Source organism: Geotrypetes seraphini, chromosome 5 (genome assembly GCF_902459505.1).
Source record: "Geotrypetes seraphini chromosome 5, aGeoSer1.1, whole genome shotgun sequence".
Taxonomy (NCBI): Eukaryota; Metazoa; Chordata; class Amphibia; order Gymnophiona; family Dermophiidae; genus Geotrypetes; species Geotrypetes seraphini.
In genome coordinates, this window is record NC_047088.1 from 9,496,613 (window position 1) to 9,517,881 (window position 21,269).

Below are 21,269 nucleotides of genomic sequence, written 5' to 3' on the forward strand. Positions count from 1 at the left end.
CCAGTTCTTTCCACCGGATCACATCCGAGGAGAAGCTACGGGGCAGCCGCATGCAACTAGTGAGAATGGCTGCCACGTCAGAGCCTCTCTGAGAGACAAAACTTTGATTTGGGAAAGCACTACGTCATCCAACAAGGGGAAGAGGTTGAGTGGCACTTTAGGTTTTTTGTGTGGAGAAAGAGGGGGACAGATGCTGAATGGAAGTGGTGAGGGGTGAGAGAGGGGAGTAAATGCTGGAAAGATGTGGGGAGGATAGAGAGGGGAGCAGATATTGAATGGGGGAGAGAGAGAGAAAGGGAGGGGGCAGAAGCTGGATGGAAGTTGGAGGGAGAAAAAAAAAGTGCACATGCTGGATTGGGTGAAGAGGACAGAGTTAGATACTGGAAGTGGAGAGGGAACGAGGTGGCAAGCTGTAGATAGACACAATGAAAAGAGGGGAATTGAGGTCTGAATAGTAAGAAAGAATTTAATCTAGACAGAGACAGAAAATAAATTGAGAGGGAAGACCAGGGAAGAAAAGGAAGGGAGAGGAGAGAGAGATGCCAGAGCAGGGGGGAAAGGGTAGGACACAGGCACCAGATCTGGGAGGAGGAAGGAGACAGATACCAGATCTAAGGGGAGGAAAAGAGAAGAGAAGAGAGAGATGCTACAATCCATTGAGGAGGAGGGAGGGAGACAATTTTTGGAAGAGGCATAGAAAGAGAGCAGATGCCATATGGAAGAGGCAGAGCGAGGGCAGACAGTGGATGGAAGGAAGAGAATGATGAGAAGATGAGGAAAGAAGAAACCAAACAACAAAGGTAGAAAAAAAATTATATTTCTTTTATTTATTTGCTTTAGGATAAAGTAGTATTGTAGCTGTGTTCATAAACGATTATAAATAGAAAATGGAAATAAGTCCTTTTTACTGGACTAATTTTAATACATTTTTTGACTAACTCAGAAACCAAAACCCTTCCTCAGGTCGGGACAGGTGTGCTGTAACACACCTGAAGAAAGAGGTTTTGACCTCTGAAAGCTAATTGAGAAATGTATTAGTCCAATAAAATGGTAGGCACTAAATTTTCTTCCCATCCTACCCAAATACAAAATATAAATACCTAAGTTGATGGGCTTCCCAAAGCCCTGCCGGCTGAAGATCTCTTCCTCTAGTTCAGCAGTCAGAACTATCCAAGCTCTACATCTGGTGGCAGCTCAGAGACATTTCCGCTAGCTGCCAGACTGGAGGAGGTGGTCTTCAACTGGCAGGGTTTGGGGATCCCCGCCAGCCACAGCAAGGGAAATGGTTAATTTGTGGCGGACCTGGGCCCCCTACAGAAAGAAGTGCATATCTGTTTTTATTTCTCCAGTGTTGTAATATTTGCTGAGTTCAATTTCTATTTGTGATCCTTTGGTAAAGGCTATCTTTGGTAAAGGTCTTCTTCCAATGTAACTTTACATTGGAAGGAAGGACTCTGCGGCAAGAAGGTCCCAGAGTAGCGCTACAAGCAGGAAGCTTCCAGCTGGCCGGTAGGCCGCCCCGGGAGGCAGAAGGGGCCAACACAGGAGAGTCGCAGATTTGTTGTGTTTGTTTGTTTGTTTTTTGCTGCCGGCATTCAGGGAGAGACAGTGTGAGGGCTACTAGAGATAGAAGATGGATGGTGAGCATGGAGAAAGAAGAAATGTCAAATGGTCAGGAGACCCTGGCAAGTGAGTTAAGAGAAGACAAAAGAAAACAGAGACCAGTGCCTAAGACCAACATGATTTGAAGAATAAAATGACAAGACAATAAAAGGTAGAAAAAAATAATTTTATTTTCAATTTTAAGATTAGAATATATCAGATTTGAAATATGTATCCTGCTAGAGCTAGTGCTAGACAGTACAATTTAGGGGGTGAAGAATTTATGAGCATAACAGAAGAACGGAACATGGGTGGGATTGTATGTGATGATCTTAAGGTGGCCAAACAGGTTGAAAAGGTGACGGCGAAAGTTAGAAGGATGCTAGGGTGCATAGGGAGAGGTATGACCAGTAGGAAAAAGGAGATATTGATGCCCCTGTATAAGACTTTGGTAAGACATCATTTAGAATATTGTGGACAATTCTGGAGGCCACACCTTGAAAAAGATATAAAAAGAATGGAGTTGGTCCAGAGGAAGGCTACTAAAATGGTGTGGTTTTCATCGTAAGGTATATGGAGACAGACTTAAAGATCTCAATCTGTATACTTTGGAGGAAAGGTGGGAGAGGGGAGATATGATAGAGATGTTTAAATAACTACATGGCATAAGTGTGCATGAGTCGAGTCTCTTTCATTTGAAAGGAAGCTCTGGAATGAGAGGGGATAGGATGAAGTTAAGAGGTGATAGACTCAGGAGTAATGTAAGGAAATACTTTTTTACAGAAAGGGTGATAGATGCATGGAACAGTCTCCCAGAAGAGGTGGTGGAGACAGAGACTGTGTCTGAGTTCAAAAGGGTCTGGGATAGGCACGTGGGATCTCTCGGAGAGAGAAAGAGATAATGGTTACTGTGGATGGGCAGACTAGATGGGCCATTTGACCTTTATCTGCCATCATGTTTATGTGTTTCTATAACTGGGGACTGCAAAACCCAAGCTGTGCTTCTTTAGCTTCCAGCTGGCTTAGGGCTCTCTCTCACCAGGGGATAGTTGCCCTAGTTGCACCCCCCAAAGCTATTCCTGCCATGTGTGACTGAAGCATTCTGTCAGCTTGATTGTTCTATGTAGCATTTTGTAGTAATTTGACTTCAGTTTTCGATAGTGGAGGGGATATTTGTGAGGGGGAGAAGAGGGGAGACAGGTCCAGCTGTGGATATGCACAGCGCATGCCAGCATGGACAGAGTTAACTTGGTCCCAGTTCCTGCCAGGAAGGACATGTCAAACATTCACATTTTACAGTTCTGCATATTCACAAGGAATCCATGCTCTGAAAGATAAGAAAATTTGGCAAATCCAGCTTCATTCCTCACTCTTCAGAGAGGCAGATGGCCATTTAAATTGGTAGCACGATGCCAGCACTGTGTAAAGTGGTGTCATGCAGAGGTCACCCAACCCAAAGGCTACGGTCTTTGATGCTGACCACTCTCCGACAGGACAAGGAGGCAGGAGTGTTGGGGGCAATGAGGGACTGGCACTTAGTTCTCATTGAGACGGGAGGAAAGACTTCATGGTGCAGGGATGAAGCAGGGAATAAATTTCTTTTCAAAGAAGGCTGCTGTACAATGGATGTGAATTGTGTTTACACTCTGAAAGGAAGACTTATAGCTGTGTATATGAAACACCACTTTCAGGGTCCGTACAGAGCTAAATCTAGGAAATGCTGATTGTCGACTATGTGATATATGTAAAGTAGTGCAGGGAAGTTAGGCGAAGTCGCAAGCAAGAGACACAACTGCTGTGACCTGCACTCGCACCTTGCAGACTCACAATTCCTTCCACACCAAGACAGCTTTCCATACGCTAGATAGAACATTTTCCTGAACATTATTGCATTGTACGGGTACCTTTTTCTGGTATTTTTCTGCTGTATCTTTTGGAGGTAAGACCAGGCACAGTAGTCCAGTTCAGGGCTTACCTGTGACCTCTAGCAAGACATTCTCATCCCTTTTTTAATGTCTCTCCTCCTGCACATCCTAGCTCTGATCTGGCACACTGTTCAGCTGCCTTAAAAAACACCAAATATGTTGTGCCTTCGGTCTCTCCCCTGCTCAGGTCACATCAGTACTTCATCTCCCATCAGGCACTGCTCCCTGGGATCTCCAAACCACGAGTGCATGGGTCTCTAGCCTTACTGGGTCAGACTAATGGTCCATCAAGCCCAGTAGCCCGTTCTCACGGTGGCCAATCCAGATCCCTAGTACCTGGCCAAATCCCAAAGAGTAGCAACATTCCATGCAGAATCTCAAAGAATAGCAAGATTCCGAAATCTCAGAAAGTAACAAGATTCTAGTACCCCAAAGAGTAGCAACATTCCATGCTTCCGAACCAGAGCAAGCAGAGGCTTCCCCCATGTCTTACTAACAGACTATGGACTTTTCCTCCAGGAATTTGTCCAAACCTTTCTTAAAACCAACTGCGTTGTATTAAATCTTACACGACAAACACATGAGCATTCTTCAAGTTCTTTGAGATTTCTTCTCATTTTTTTTAATTTCCTTTGTAGAAATGTCCATCCTGTAACAATATTAGACACATTGTCTACTAAACCTTATCTGCTGTCCCCTCTGCATTATCGCTTATAAAACTAATCACGGAGGAACTCTGCTGTCCTTGCTGTGAATGAAACTGCCTCCCTTTTTTCCTTCTCTGTTCTATCTAGTTGATATCTATGGATGGCCGAAAGAAATGGATGACATTCTGAGTTCCAGAGGAAGCGGATCAACTCTGGAAGAGGAAGCTGGAGACTGCAGTAAGTATAAAGCGAAAGCCTTAAACATTGAGCACCTAAGAGACTGTTCTGGCGATTTTCTGCTGGCTGCTAATCATGCCCAAGTCACTTCCTGCTCCTGCCATGGCCCAGCATCTCTCCCTCTCCCCTCTGTCCAGCATCTTTCTCTCTTATTTCCACTATGCTTCACTGACAAAAGTAGGCTGTCATCAGCCTTGGAACCTTCTATTAACCACATTCTGCCTTCTCTTACTCATCTTTGTTTTCGTATGTGTAAACAGGAAGACAAAAATAAAAAATGTGGAGCGCTTACAGGGGAGAGGGCCTCCTTCTGAGATCCTAAATGGTTGGGCTTTTGAGGACTAGAGATATGGGCTGACCAGTGGCGTAGTGCAGGGGGATGGACCTCCTCAGGCACTGTCTTGGTGGGGTGCCAGCACCTTTCTGCCCTCCCCCCATACTCATGCCTTCCTTCCACACACACCCTCCCCACAGGTACTTCTTTAAATCTTTCCAGTACAAGCAACTTCATTGGTATGCTGCTCGCCAACCTGGCTCCCCTCTGGATTCACTTCCAGGTCGCGGGGCCAGGAAGTGACATCAGAGAGAAAGCCATCATTGGCATGCTCTGTAAGCTTGAAAGTTGCTGGCACTGGCCAAGATTTAAAGAGGTACATGAGGAAAAGGAGGGCATAAGTATGGGGGGCAGGGAAGGAAGATGGTGTGGGACGCTTCCTACCCTCGTTACACCACTGGGGCTGAAGTTTCATAGTTGTGTCTAATATATAGGGATTTCCCAATTTTTTTTTCTATTGTAATCTGTCTTGAGCCATTTAGTAAAGCAGAATAAAAAAAAAGTACTCATGTCAGATTAGAATAGATTATCCAGACCCTAACCTTCATGAATCTGGTTGTATATGAAATCCAGAAGTGCAGCTGCCTGATACCCCCCTCTGAGAAGCTGAGACCGACTTCTTGCTTCTGTGGTATCTACACGTCAAATACGCTGCCTTACGTTCTGCTGCTTATTTGTCAAGCTCTGTTCATTGTAGCTTGAAGGTAACTCATAAAAGCTATGTGCTCAGTTAAATGGACTATTTGAAGCCTCCCTGTAGGTAAAAGTAAGCACCGGTGGATTGGAGCTGATGCGATTGTCAGGACCTCTTGTCTTTTTTTTGTCTCAGCTTTGTGCCATGCCCTAGAAAAGGTCTACAACCCAACCTGGTGTTCAGGAAGCAATCCTGGAAGTCTTGAAAGCCAGCTTGAGTTGTGGACCTTCGGGACTGGGTTTGAACTTAGATCCCTGTCCTAGAAGATGCTGCCCTAGACAATTGCCTAGATTGCCTAATGGTTATACGGGTCCTTTCTATCCTTGTAGCTAATGAAATGTGAATGGATTCAGCAGCCCATACTCCTTAATCTAACCCCTACTGTACAGTAATTTTGGCCACTGCTTTCTGTTCTTCTCCTTCTCAGTGCTGGATATCATCCCAGAAAAATGCCAGTGTTCGGGGAAGATGACCAATTGCTCCTTTCGGAACCTGCACATGGTTCCTTCTGCTTCTTCCAATGTCACAATTCTGTGAGTAATTGACTCGGGGTCATTTGGACACCCCCGGAGACAAACAGGGATTTTCTGGGATCTCAAAGGGATGGGAATATGAAGGAGACCACAGGGAAAATATAGGGGGCAGCAGAATTCATCTGTATTATTCTCCACCACTGTCGCAGGTACTGGTTTCTGAGTCTCTGGTGCTCAAGTGACTGCAGACCTTTGGAACAACATTCAACTGGTCTTGCTGGTATTTGTAAGTGTCCGTTTGCATACTTGCTGTTCTTAGAAAAGTGAAAACCACACATCCACAAATGTCATGAGATAAAACCAGGACTGCCCATGCTGATCTGTGATGACATAGGGCTGTCTACCTATCTTAGTAACCTACTAAATTATGGCAGATAAAGAAGTGAACCATCCATCCAGTCTGCCTAACAGTCACACTCATTAATTCATGATTAAAATGATCTCTTTGGCATTTCTGGGACATAGACCATAGAAGTCCACACGATACTGTCAAAGCCCACTCCAGCCTATCCAAACCATCTAGTACAGATCTTCATTCCCAGCCCTTAAGGGGTCAGGTTTAAGGCAGTGGTGTAGCCAGCCAATTTTGGGCAGGCCTGAGCCCAAGGTTGGTGGACATCACTCTCTTTCCCTCCCTTCTCCAATCCCTTGCAGCAGACTCTCTCTCTCCCTCCCTTCCTACTCCCTCCAGCCTATGCAGCAGACTCTCCCTCCCTTCCCACCCCTCCAGATTGTGTACCTATTCTTCAGGTCACTAGCAATGGTTCCTACATGCTACTGACCCAGAAGCCTTCCCTCTGATGCAATTGCATTTTACGTCAGAGGAAATGCTTCCAGGTCAGCCACTGGTAGTGTGTAGGATCTTCTGCCAGCAGCCTGTATCTGCTGGGTGAACGGGCTTAAGCCCAAATTGGGTGGGCAATGCCTATGTAGGCCTGCTCGTGGCTACGCCCCTAGTTTCAGGATGCTCCTAATAAATATACATGGGAGAGGTTTGCATACAATGTAGGAAGTAGGCATGCAAATCTCTCTCATGCATATTCATCAGGAATGTCCTAAAAACCTGACCCAATGACAGCCCTTGAGGACTGAGAATGAAAAACACTGTATTAGTACAGCTACTGCGGGGAACGATGACTTTTCTTCCACAATTAGACCAAAAACAAACCACGGAGAGGGAACCTTTCAAGTAGATCAGGTTTCAAGCTTATTAAAACACTTGATTAATCGCATATCAAAAATTTCTAGGCAGGTAGCAAAAATCCTGCAGGTGAAAACTGCTCTGGCCTTCAGTAGGTAAAGGTGCATCACACTTAACAGGACACAGCGATATGTAAAAGGGGGAAATGAGATGAGGCTAGTGTCGGCTGACGGAAAAATCCAGATGGTAACTCTGAGGGGCATTACCCTTGTTTGCAGTTCTGTGGGTACTAATCTTTGTACTTGCAGGCAGTTTAGACCTTTTCCTCCTCTCGTTGACCGATCCCCAGAGCAGCAACAGCTGCTCATAAGATGGCGGGAGAGACTTGGCGATGATGCAGGCCGAGATTATCAATATTTCATCTGTTATCCATCCAGCACTCTCAGACAATTCAGGGCTAATTCTACAAAACATCATCCCCCTGTAAAGCATATTTAGGGAAAGGGAGCTTGGATGCCGCCTTTTTGTGGCTTTGGCATTTCAAAGCGGTGGGCACTGGAGGATTAAGTGACTTGCCCAAGGTCACAGGGAGCAGCACCAGGATTTGATCTCACAGCCACTAGGTGCAGAGGCTGCAGCTCAACCAGCAAGCCACGGCCCTTCCTCACTATTTAACACATTCTGTTCATTTGGGAGCTGGTGGTGGTCTGCGTTTTTTATACACTGACCCTCATTGGCTAAATTAGACCAAGCATAGGCAGCGGAACGGGAACCAGTCAAAGAAGCCGCTAAGCGCCGAACAGGCAGTGCCAAAGTGCGCTCCAGCTGATTGCCACTCAGCGGCAGAAGAAATCAGCTGCCACCGACCAGGTTAGCAGCAGGCAGGAGCCTGGAAAGCTCGCTCCTGCCCGCTGCTCCCCTGGACCACCAGGGTTAAAATTTGGGGGGAGGCCACAGTTCTGGCGCCTATGAAACCAAGGGCCATGTTCAGGCACTGCATTGAATATACAGTATACGTCTCAGCAGCCACCTACCTGAATGTTTGCCTAAACCGGAACAAATCCGGGACACAGACCCCATTTACTCACCCCCCAATTAAAGGCACACTACGCAATTAGATGTATGACAGCCTACCAGCAACGCAAGCAGCGAAACTAGATCACCACCTCTCCAACATACTGATAACAACGACTGATTACAAAACATTCTGAAAGGAAATTAAAACCCTGCTATTCAGAAAATGTATCAAGACAAACTAATACCTCACCTTAACTATTCCCAATCTTGTAAATTTCTCGGCAAAGACTCAGTTCCCTATTCTGTAATTCCCCTGGAAATGTCCAGTTCTCCTCTTTTGTAATCCGCCTAGAACTGCAAGGTATTGGCGGAATAGAAGTCACTAATGCAATGTAATGTGTCGGCTGAAAGTTGGCTGGGACCCGCATAAGGGGGATCAGTATTTTTATCTTCTCCTTAATTCTGAGCCCCCTCACAACCGCCCACCCCCACCAAAACAGACCTCCCACCCCCTGGCCTGCATTGCAGATGCCTGAATTTTCTGGTAGGCAATGCCTAGGCATGATTCTTTAAACGGCGCCTAAGCGTGAACGACAGGCAGCCAGTGCCGTTCTTGTAGATGGCTGCCCAATTTAGGCGCTGCCTACGGAATCTGGCCCTAAATGTTTATGGAAGGTCAGTAGAAGTCAGGCTGCAATTTGGGTGTGGCGCACAGGAAGTGACGTCAGAGGGAGAGCCGACGGGGTCGCGAGGAGCATGTTGAAGTTCTTGTTGCTCATGGCGGTGAACAGCTAGAGATGCGGGGGAAGGGAAGGGAAGGGAAGGGGAGGGGCCTCTCACCCTCGCTACGCCACTGTCTCTGATCCATCTCTTCTCCAAGCTGACGAGCCCTAGCTGCTTTAGCCTTTCCTCAGTAGCCCCGTGGTTGGACTTGCAGACGCTTTCTGCGCTGACCCCTTGTGTCTCTGTGTCTGTCTGTTCTAATCCCAGCTCTTCTCTTGGCTGTCTGTCCTCTTTTCTCTTTACACACAACCAACAGCCAGTCTGTAAGTGGAATTGTTTCACGTCAACGTGCAGAAGGGATTGTTCCTGAGCTCATTAACTCTGATAGCTGAGACTGATGAGCCAGCTTTGATCAGCGCCCCGGGCAATGGCCTAGAAGTCATGGAGGAAGAATATTCCAGCAACATCAGAGAATGTTAAACTTTCTTGACAGTATAGAGGCCTTAGGGCACGCACCAAGTTAGTGGACATCCAATTAGAGGCCAATTAAATGAAACTGCTGAAGGCTGGGGGCATTTGGCAGACATATTGTGGGACAAAATTAGGCTAGCAGCTGGGTACATGTCTCTAGTTGCCTTGATATTTCTTAAAGAAATATGTTTTGACTTTATTAACCATTTTTTGTTTGATGTTGTTGAATTTTGCTGTGTTATCATTTGATTGTAAAAGTCAGATCCCTAATGCTGGGACAGAGGTTGATTTCATTTAAATTCAGTACCTCCTTCCTCCTGAAAAGGCAGAAGCGGCATTAGGGCCTCATCTGAAAGTGACAGCAGTGACATCAAACGCACTTCTGGCTTTTCCAGTTCCCATTATTCCCAGTTCCAGCGTGTGCTTCCTACACAGCCTGGGCTTCTGCACCTGCAGCTCTCCCAGTGGCGTTAAACGTGAAATAGATTTGTCCGCAGCAATGCTGGAGATGATCAGCGTGCATTTCTGTTTTCGGTACCACTCAGAGCGTTTGAGGTCATGAGCACAAACGCAGCTGGACACCCTGCGCAGCTCGACCCACATCGCCATAGATCTCACTTCCCTGAGTTGAGATTCTTTGATGCAGTCAAAGCAGAAGGTTTTGGAACAGCAGAGCAAAGCAGGCTGGAAGAAAAGGTCCCCAGGCTGCAGGGATGTCCTCTTGCCCCTGGCCCAGGCCTGCTTTCTACGCCTTGTGATGGCAGTGCCACCTGCCTTGAAGGGATGGGATTCTATGTTAAGAGCAGAGGATTTAAGTGACATCTGAGGTAAAAGTGAGGTGTCGTCCTAAAGTATTGCTGGAGCCAGGATCCTGCTGGTAGCACTTTAGAAATAATATGTAAAAAGTAGTTGTGGTAGAATTCTTGGTACTTTAAGAGTTAGATAGGTACCCAGACAGCCTGATCAGCAATACCAGAGAAACAGATGTTGACTTTTAATTAACAAACCCCTGTAACTTCCCTGTGTAACTGACTGGTTGGGAGGGTCCAGCCCTTGGAAAGAAGACAGGGCTGATATAGGGGAGGGTCTTGGCTTGGCTTGCACCTCCAAGCCTTTGCACTGGAAATATGAATCCTCCAAGCTGCAGTAGCCTCGTTACTGGGGGAAAAACTGGTCTAGACCTAACACTCACTGACCTGGAGTCTATCAAAATGTTGCAGCATGGCGATCCCATCTTCTAACAGTGCCTGAGAAGAGCAGAAAGAAGGGAAAGCGATAAGAGATGCTAAAATAGCCCAGCAGAAGAACTACACCCAAGGGAGAGACATCTCTAGTCTCCAGACTTGCCTCTGGAAGGATCCTTCACTACCCTGAGACTGTTAATCTCGTAGGAATTCTGAGTGTTGTGGAAGGGATTTGTAAATAGTTATTGAAGATATTATCCCTAGTGTTGGCTATTCAAGTTACAGTCAAATTCTGACCCTTACATTATTTACTTACTGTCTTGTGAAGAGATTCACCTAATATAATTCAACATAAAACTTACAATTTGGTAACACCATTACATTACTAAAAAGACCAAATATAAACATAAATTTAATGAATAAGGTAAACTCAAAATCAGCAAAATGAAACTTATAATAGAACTACCATGAAACAGTTTCAAAAAATACTTATTAATAGGGTTACCAGATTTCCTTTTTTTTAAAAAGAGGACACATGGCCCTGTGCCGTTCTGCCTCCAGCCCTGCCCCCACACATTTCCTCCGAGCTCCGGACAGAACTAGAGGGCCTTCACACACCGTGACATCATGCTCATGCTCACATGATTGTGATATCATCTCGTCAATGTCTGTACACGTGCAGGGGCCCTCCAGACACAGCCCTGAGCTCAGGGCCTTCCAAAACCCAGACAAACTGCCAACAAATCTCTTCCTACTTGGGGCCATGACACCAATAACGCTTGTCAACCTTCATTCCTACCAGATCACCTGGCCTTGGTCACACATGCAGAACACAGACCACAAACTTAAAGTCCTAATATACCCAAACGAAACCCTACGATGCCAGGCTCTGCAGGCAGTACAACAGAGAAACAGAAAGAAATGCATTTCGTCCTGAACAGTGCAAAACATGAACAGTAGATGTAAATTCTGAAAACTGGCACATTTCAATCACTAAATTGAAAATAAAATCGCTTTTCCTACCTTTGTTGTCTGGTGATTTTATTTTTCTATTCATCTTTTCCTCGTCTCTGGTTTCACTTCCTTCTGTCTGTGCTCTTAACTCTGTTTCCAGAGCCGCCTTATCCATTTGCTGCTTTTCTCTCCTTCACTTTCTGCCCTACATCCATCTTTAACTAAGCACAGAGTAATGCAATTTGAACAGGAGATAAGTCAAGTGCTTAAAGTCCAAACAATAAGGCTTACTCCATCCTATATGTCTATGGCTAAAAAACTGTTTCTCTCCGCAGATTGATTGGACCACGGAATATACTAAAGTTAAGTTGAGATTTGTATCTGATTAATGATCGTCATCTGATTTTTTATTACTTTACAACTTTAATTGGGTAAGAAGAATTAAGAAGAAATAAATATAAGTAAAAGAAAAAGAAGAAAAAATATATAAAAACAAGAGACTATAGAAGAATAAGGGAACTTACTATTTTGTCTCAGAGATTGATTATAATTTATGACGCTATGACTGGAAGGTGAACTCGGAGGCTTCGGCTCCACATTAGAGTTTCATATCTCTGAGCGTTTAGAAACCAAATCAATCTGCTGAGAGAAACAGTATTTTACCCATAGACATATAGGATGGAGTAAGTCTACATCCATCATTGGCATTAACTTTTAATAGTCAACTTTCTTCCATTTTTGTACTTCCTCGTCACATCTATTTTTCCATGTCTGCCCTTCCCCTCAATCCATGTACACTATCTCCTCCCTTTTTCTGCCCTTCCCCTCAATCCATTTATGCCATCTCCTCCTTCTTTCTTCTCCCCCATTCCAATCTATCCATAAACAGCATTTTTTCCATCTCTCTTCCCTTCCCCACCAGTCCCATCCCTGTGTATCATGTCCTCCCTCTCTCTCCCTTTTTCCTTCCATCCCTGTGTACCATCTCCTCCCTCTCCTATGATCTGACATCTGTCTTCTCCATGTCCCCCTCCTATGGTCTGGAATCTTCATCCTCTCCTTCTCACAGTCTGGCATTTCTTTCCCCTCCTTCCTTTCCTTCCTCCCCCTTTGTGGTATGGCATCTCTCTGTCTTTCCCTTTCACTCCCCCTGCCTTAGTCTGGAATCTCTCCCACCTCCTTCCTTTCCCTGGTCTGGCATCTCTCTTCTTCCTCACCCCCCCCTTTCCTTTCCAGTGGTCTGATATCTCTCTCCTTCCATTTCCTTCCCCTCCTCTCCCATGGTCTGGCATCTCTATCTGCCCCTTTCCTCCCCATCCCCATGGTCCAGCATCTCTCTTAACCTCCCCATGCTATTCTCCTCCCCTCCTGTGGGATCCAGTGCTTGCTCACCATTCTTCCCAGTGGTGCTGTTGTAACTCTTCAGACCACCAGCAACGTGAGTGAATTAAACACAATGTCGTCGGTGACCCAGAAGCTTTCTCTCTGCTACTGCTTCCTGCCTATGTAGGAATTGGAAGCAGTAGTGGAGGAAAAGCTTCAGGGTCGCTGGCAGTGTGTTTACTTCACTCATAGTGCAGGCTACCCAAAGAGACAGAGCTGCACTGCTGGGAATGAGAATGGTGAGCAAGCACCGGATCTCACCAGGGGAGGAGGAGACTCCTGATAGGTGTGTGAGCCTCCCAGAAGGTCTCTGTAGGCCTTGCAATGAAGACCACTACTGTAGGGTTTCTAGATGTCCAGTTTCCCCAGAGAAAAAGAGTAATATAAAAAGGCCTCAAGAAGAGGACATGTCCAGGGAAACCTTGACTTCTCGTAACCCTACTTATTAACAGCCCTGCAGTTCATAAGAGCATAAAAATCGCCATACTAGGACAGACTGAAGGTCCATCAAGCTCAGTATCCTGTTTCCAACAGTGGCCTGACAAATGCACGCGCGCCTACACTTCCGCCCCAACATTTGAGCGCAGGAGATATGTGCATCGCCCACTCACCACCCCTATGCCTTCACGTTAGTGGTCTGGGGGGGTTTGGGGGAAACCTCCCCAACACACTCACACTCCCATTGAGGGGTGTGGGGGGAACCCCCACTACACTTAAAACTCCCGTTCTCCTCCCAAAGCCTTCCCATTTCCACTCTTCCGCTCTGAAGAAGGGGGTGTGTGTGTGGGGAGGGGCTTTTGGCAATAGATCTCCTTTTTGTGTCTGCCATGTAATTGCAATCTAAATTGGGTTCTACCGGAGGCAGGATGCTGGATTCAGCAAACCGTTCCCTGACAGCTACCCCAGAGGCTGTAGGGCTCTCATGAGACAGGGTCGATTCTGCACCAGGAGTTCAGGGGACTGAGCTAGTCTTTGAAGCAAGCTTCTAGGTATCATTTTTATATATTTAAAAAAATATGATTCTATTTTTTTTTGTTTCTCTATTTAGAAATCTTCAGAATAATAAAATCAAGTTACTCTCTGACCACCAGTTCATCAGATACCAAGGCCTGAAGGCTCTGTAAGTATACAAGGAATACAATGTGTGTGTGGTGAAATAATAGAGGATATTATATGTGCAGTGCTTGGCTCTGGGTCCTGCCTCTTCCCCTGTAAGAACTCCTTCCCAGGCAGCTCGGAGGCTCTCCTTTATGCCAGTAAAGAGTTGAACTGGCCCTCATTAATTCAAACTGAAGGTATTTCCAGCATTTCCCCTGGAAGGTGTTATATAACATAACACTTTATTATTATTCCGCAAAACCTTCCAGTTCTATGCAAATAACAGAATAAGAAAACTGATTCCACAATACTCGGAACTCTTGCACTGATGAGATCTAGCCCAGAATTTATCCGAAATCTCCTTCCAGTGCCCCTAGAGCATAGGTTCCCAACCTTTTTTGAATCAGAGCCCACTTTTTCAGTGAATGATTTGATAGCACCCCCTTGGGTAAACAATATTCTACATACTATATATTGAAAAACAAGGACAAATTTTTTAAATTCTTTTATTAGAAGATGATAACAATATTGACGTATTGCTCACAGTATGATTTAAAAAATGTTATTAAAAAAATGAATATAACATTAGTGAGAGAGCTGAGCTTGATGTGATGAAACTTCCATCCTGCATCTTCTTCTTCCTCTCTCTCCTCTTCCCTTCAGCGTCTGCTTCCTTCTCTCACCCCTCCTCACTTCCCTTCAGCGCCACTCAACCTCTTCCCCTCATCGGGCCACCTTCCTCCCTTCTCCTCACCTTCACGGGCGCTCTTCATAGTTTTCTCTTTCTGAGGTGTCTGGACATGGTAACGTTCTCACCAAGTCCCGCACGACTACCCTACAGCTTCTCATCTGAAACACGTCCTGTTTCCGCCTGGGCGGCATGAGTCAGAGGAGATGCGTTGGGGCAGTCGCGCGGGACTTGGTGAGAACGTTGCCATGGCAGCAAAAAGTTGAAGCGTTAAAAAGTTGAAGAATCAAAACAAAGATGATAGTGCTGCCATCAGTGGCCATTGGAATCGTCAATTGCTCAAGGGGGCAGTGGCTGGTCCTCAATGCCCTCTCAATATGACTTGGACACAAAATGCCCCCCTTAGACTTCTCAGCGCCCACCGGTGGGCGGTAGCGCCCCTGTCGGGAATCACTGGCCTAGAGGAACCCTTTATAAGAGGCTCAGGGAGGATAAGCCATCCATTTAGGGTAGGGTTACCAGATGTTCGGGAAAATCCAAACATGGCCCAGATGGATTTTCCAAAGCCTGGCATTTGTCCGGGTTTTAGAAAGCCCCAATGAGCTCCAGCCACATCTGGAGGGCCTCTGAGCATGTACAGATGATGTCACACACATCCGCACATGCTTCAGGCCCTCCAGACACGGCTGGGGCTCATCCGGAAGAAGAGAGGAGGCTTTGTAGAGGCGGGGCTAGAGGTAGAACTGGGCAGGGCTGGGGCAAAATAGGGAGGGTCTGGAGGCAGAAAAGAGTAGGGTCATGTGTCTGAGGTTTCCTGGAGAAAAATATGGTAACCCTAATTTAGGGTTTTACTTCCATTGACAGCATTGGAAGTAAAATCTGGATGTCTCAATCTGTTCTCCTTTATCTGGAACCATATGGTAACCCTAAAGTCAAGAACAAACAAAACAAACTGCAGATATGTGTACAAGATGCAGGCAAAATTTAATGTGACAATAAAAATCTATTGAAATAAAACACCTTGTTTGGTAAAAGGTGTTTTATTTCAATAGATTTTTATTGTCACAATAAATTTTGCCTGCATCTTGTACACATATCTGCAGTTTGTTTTGTTTGTTCCTGGTTGGTGTTTTTTCTGCAGATAAGGTTGGACCCCTCTTTTTGTTTTTGTTGCTTAACCCTAAAGTCAACCCAGCCGTAGCTGCAGCATTCACCTTCCAGGACTGGAGAACTGGGAAAGGGCAAATGAAATTTAATGTGAATCACTGCAAAACAAGGCAGATAAGGACAGTGGCGTAGCACCCATAGGAGAGGCCTTATACAACCTGGGCCAATCAGAGCTTCAGGCCCCTCCCTGGTGCATCCCATGATGCACCGGGGAGGGAAAAGCCCGCCATTTTGAAGAAGCAGGCCAGCTGGCTGGAGGGAGTAGGCATCCCTTCAGCCATTCATATGAAAATAAGGTAAGGGGGAGAGGGTGGGGGTCCTTGAAGACATGGGGAGGGGTTGCATGGCGGCAGAAGAGCATGAGCATCTGTCCCACTGCCGAGGGGAGTTGGGGGATGTTGGTTGTTGGTGGGAGGCACTGGGCATCTCTCCCACTGCGGGGTAGGGTGTTTTGGTTGGGTGGGAGAGATTGGGCATCTCTCCCACTGCCGAGGGTGTTGGTTGGCAGTGGGAGACACTGGGCATCTCTCCCGCTGCTAGGGGCATGTATCGGTTGGTGGCAGGAGACATTGGGCATCTCTCCAACTGTTGTGGGGTTTGTTTGTTTTTCATTTATTTGGCATATGTGCCCATCACTATAACCAACAATGGGCACATGCAAATATAATGAGTCTTCGCTCCTCTCCACCAACTTCATTTGCATGAGCATTTTTTGGAGAATGACTCGCTTTTGTTAAAATCGCTACTATAATGGCTGTGATAGCAGCCCATTGGTTTTTTATGTGATTTTTTGGAACATCTAGGCCTCATTCCTTGGCGACAACATCTTTACCCCATTGATTGCTTAAATGCTTCCTTTCTACAATTGTTACCTCTGCTTCTGATTGGGAACAAAGTCTGAAAAGAGCTGCTGGGTTTTATCTCATTCCATAATAAACACCTTCTTCAATAGGAAAACCAGAACTACTGATCCCAAAATGCTTTGTAATGAGAACATAGGTAAGAACACTCCTTGGGAATTATCAAATATGGTCAGCTCTAGCCTATAATGCTGTAGAAGTGCTTCATGTTTTAAAATGGATTTTTTTTCTGTTTAATAGCCTTTTGCAGCGTAACAGGATTCATGCCATCTCCTCCCGAGCCTTTTCTGGGCTCTTCAAGTTAAGGAAGCTGTGAGTACTTTTGAGACGTTTTAGTCTACAACGAAGGTGCCTGTCTAATCATAGTATGGCTGTTAATTGCCTGAGTTACTCTAACCCTAGGGATAGGGCTGCCAGAATTTTCTTCAAACAAAGAGGATGTGTGGCCCCCCAGCCCCGCCCTGTTCTGCCCACAACCCCGCCCAATTCTTCCCTCCCCCAACCCTGGCCCCACACAAACCTTGTCTCTTTGGGGCCCTGTCTGGAGGCTCTCTGCGCATGTGTGAATGTGATGGGATGACTCATCGCAGAGATGTGATGATGACGCATCACAGACACCCTCCAGACGCGGTCCCAAGCTCAATGCTGTTCAAAACCTAGACAAGCTGCCAGGTTTTGAAATCCCGTCTGGACACCTGGACAGTCCTCTAAAAAGAGGTAAATCTAGATATCTGGTTACCCTACCTAGGGATAATACCTTAAGAGCAAAGACTGGCTTCGCTCCTGAATTACTGTGGCAATGGCCCATAGTTTTAGAAGATCTCTTTGTGTTTTAGATACCCCGAAACATCCAAATCCTGATTTTATAAAGCTGAGATAGGGATGTCTAGAACTGCAGTGCATCCATATAGGAGCAGGGCCTGGTTTGAGCATGTTTTGGGCAGGACTAGAGAGGAGGTCAAAATATGGACGTCCCAGTCTGATTTCAGAAGAATCAGGGACCTCTATGTCCAAAAAGATGGACACCTGTATTTAGACTGCTGCCCCTGACAAAAATGCTCTGATTTGAGAAACACTTAAGAACATAAGAACATAAGAAGTTGCCTCCGCTGAGGCAGACCAGAGGTCCATCTCGCCCAGTGGTCCGCTCCCGTGGCGGCCCATCAGGCCTATTGCCTGAGCAGTGGTCCCTGACTATTTCTATAACCTACCTCTACTCCTATCCCTATAACCTACCTCTACTCCTATCTGTACCCCTCAATCCCTTTGTCCTCTAGGAACCTATCCAAACCTTCTTTGAAGCCCTGTAACGTGCTCCTGCCTACCACAGCCTCCGGAAGCGCATTCCATGTATCCACCACCCTCTGGGTGAAAAAGAACTTCCTAGCGTTTGCTCTAAACCTGTCCCCTTTCAATTTCTCCGGTGCCCCCTTGTACTTGTGGTTCCCCATAATTTGAAAAATCTGTCCCTGTCTACTTTTTCTATGCCCTTCAGGATCTTGAAGGTTTCTATCATGTCTCCTCTAAGTCTCCGCTTCTCCAGGGAGAAGCGGGGAAATTAAAGGAAGTCACTCCCTTAATCCCCCTGCCCAAAATGCCTAATTGACAGGGGATATTGGGCTTCAAGGTACTAAAATGGCTGATATAAATGTTCAAGTTCTGGCACATGGACCTCTATATGGCCATTTTGTAATATGGATATGATTAGGGTTGCCAGATTTCCTCTTTGAAAAAAGAGGATGCCTGGCCCCACCTGTTCTACCCCCCAGTCCCGCCTTTTCCCCCTCTGGCTCCGCTCTATTCCTCCTTCTGCCCCGCACCCACACAAACCTCCCCGAGCTCGAAGGACGCATTTAGAAGCCTTCGCGCATGCGTGGACATTGACGTAATGATGTCACACGCATGTGCGCGTGCATATGATGTCATCACGGTGATGGCCACACATGCGCAAAGGCTTCCAGATGCAGCCTCCGAGCTCAGGACTTCCAAAACCCTGTTAAACTGCCAGGTTTGGGAAATCCCTCTGGGCAGCTGTACAGTCCTCTAAAAAGAGGACGCCTGGGTTTTCCCAGACATATGGTAACCCTAGATACGATGCCATATTGACAGCCATGTCCCTTGTTTTGCACCATTCATGTTAGATATTCCAATCTGTAAAATGTATGCTCATGCTGAACGTGATCAGCACATGGACCTCCATTTCTCCCGTATTTTAGAACAGGCTCTACTGTTGACAAACCTAGTTCTAAATAAGAAGCGCCCTTGGTAAGTACCAACTTGGACGTCTCTGTTCCGAGTTAGATGTCCTCCTAAAGTGCCTTTCAATATGTGCACAAACTATCAGGTCAATAAAGTTTCCTGAATTTGAATCTAGTTTAAAAAAGTGCTCATAATGAATGTCTTGGATCCACCTGGAAGTGTCCATAAACAAGCCCCAGCTTTCACTACATCTTTTCAAATGTGTTTCAGGATTTGGACTACTATTTGTGTGGCCTTACAGCAGGTAAAGATTCAAATATGGCTCATGGTGGTAGGGAAGGTTGCTTTCCTCTGGATCTGCTGTTGCTAATAAAGAAACAAGCAGTTTGGAGAACACTAATTAACTGTTATCACCTTCTTTCCACCAGATGGCGACAAAGCTTTAGCAAATCTCTAGATGTGTAACTTAATCTGGAAAATGTAGTAGCATGGCATTCATGACACAAACTCCTGATTTTGATATTTTTTTTATATTTTTTACCCCCTAGATTTCTGAGTCACAATCGCATTACTGCTCTTAAGCCCGGAGTATTCAAGGATCTCCATGAACTGGAATGGCTGTAAGGGTCTCTTCTTAGATTAAGCCCAATGTATTGGTTATATGCTGCATTAAGGTCCTCTGTATCAGGCCGTCTTGATCAAGATAAAGGCCTAGAAGGGTAAGGACCCTAAAATATCCCCCTGGGACTTTTTCACCCTTCCAGGTCTTTATCTAAAAGGGGAATGGGAGGAAATGATAGATTCACCCATATACCTGAAAAGTATGCAAGAAGCAGCTGGGTTTTTTTCAGTGGAAAGAGTGTTCTAGAACAAGAGATCAGGCTGTGACTTCAATAAGGAAAGACTCATATATGCATGAAGCAGTCTCCCAGAAGAGGTGGGAGAGGCCAGAGCAGTACCAGACTTCCAGAAAGCCTTTCTGCTTCAGAGGTCTCATGTTGTCCTTAACATTTGTGTGTTGACTTTCCAGGCAGTAAGGTTCCTTGCCCTCACTGATTGGAAACTCTCAAGCGTGAGGTTGTACACTTCCCCCGAGAGCTCAGGGCTTCACCAAGATCCTGACATCCTCTCTTCAACCATGTGATCTGCAGACGTTCTGTTTCTCCAAAATCAAAATCCAACACAAGATTCACACGCTCTCTCTAGAGCAGCGGTTCTCAACCACAACCTCTGGCAATGCGTTCCAGAGCTTAACCATTCTCTGAGCACAGCCTGGACTGGCTCAGTCCCTTGCCCACAGGCCTGAACAGCTGTCTGCTGCTGCTCCTATGGCTGGGCAAAGACCTATGGGGGAGGGAAGTAGACTTGCAAAGGAATCAATTAGGGAAGAGAAGTTATGATAGGGCCACCCCTGTACTGAGAGAACTGACACAGGTTGGGACTACACTTTTTGACTAACCTAAAGAACTACGCTTAAGATCAACTTGGGATAAGCTAACTTGGAGGGGTAGATTGTTTTTGTTAAGCAGAGGGTATTTTTCCACATTCTATAAATGGGATGTTGTCAGTTGATCTTTGAAGCCTCATTAAGAGCACCTAATTTGCACATTCTAATGAAGGGTTTAGACTTTGCTATCTGTGGCAACATAACATTTCGCTTATATACCGCAGGACTGTGAAGCTCTCTGCGCTTTACAAAAGAGAAAGTTGTTGCAATTGAATGAAATGACTTAGTTTTCTGTATACTTGGTGAACAGATATGCCTTCTGAAATCTAAGTAAGTCTTGGGAGTCGTAATTAAGAAATTTAAATCTTTGTCCCAGGACAATGCCTGGTAGGGATTCTTGCTGGCGGGTTCCTTCCTATTTTACCCCCTCCCCCCATCCCTTTTTAGTAAGCTGTAGTAGAGGTTTCTACCGCAGCCCGGAGCTCTAACGCTGCTCCAACGCTCATAGAATTCCTCTGAGTGTCGGAACAGCATTGGCGCATTTAGTGCTCCAGAAACCTCGACTACAGCTTAGTAAAAGGGAGCCTTAAAATGTCTTATACTGATTATTTAGTCATTAATTATTGGGTGCTCCAGGTTTATTCTAGAGAGTAGAATGTTCAAATCAAGAATAAATTGCACTTGAAGATAAGAAGCCCTTCAGATTAGAGGTTTGTCAAATGAGTCTTGATATCGTAAACCTGACAGGGAGATAAATTACCTCCACAAGCTGTACCTCAGCCCATCCTTCTGGACAGCCTGCCACCAACTCTACTCGGTTCAGTTCCCTCGCTGACAGCTCTTGAATCAAAACCCAGCTGGTCTGTTCAGTGTGTTTCATAGTTTTCCTTAAAATGCCGTTCTTCTCCTTCCTCCGCTGGAGGGTTTGAATTCTGCCTTTCCTCCAGTGCTTTACGCTTGAGATT

The 21,269-nt window shown here is 45.7% G+C and overlaps 1 protein-coding gene across 1 annotated transcript in view; it reads left to right on the forward strand.

Annotated features, from left to right (window-relative positions):
• LOC117361057 (relaxin receptor 1-like) overlaps positions 1 to 21,269 on the forward strand; it is a 92,403-nt gene that overhangs the window by 41,375 nt on the left and 29,759 nt on the right. Inside the window, exons 3-7 of the mRNA XM_033945877.1 lie at positions 4,322 to 4,411; positions 5,867 to 5,972; positions 13,894 to 13,965; positions 16,899 to 16,970; positions 19,406 to 19,477. Coding sequence (XP_033801768.1) covers positions 4,322 to 4,411; positions 5,867 to 5,972; positions 13,894 to 13,965; positions 16,899 to 16,970; positions 19,406 to 19,477 — 412 coding nt within the window. The remainder of the gene's footprint in view (positions 1 to 4,321; positions 4,412 to 5,866; positions 5,973 to 13,893; positions 13,966 to 16,898; positions 16,971 to 19,405; positions 19,478 to 21,269) is intronic.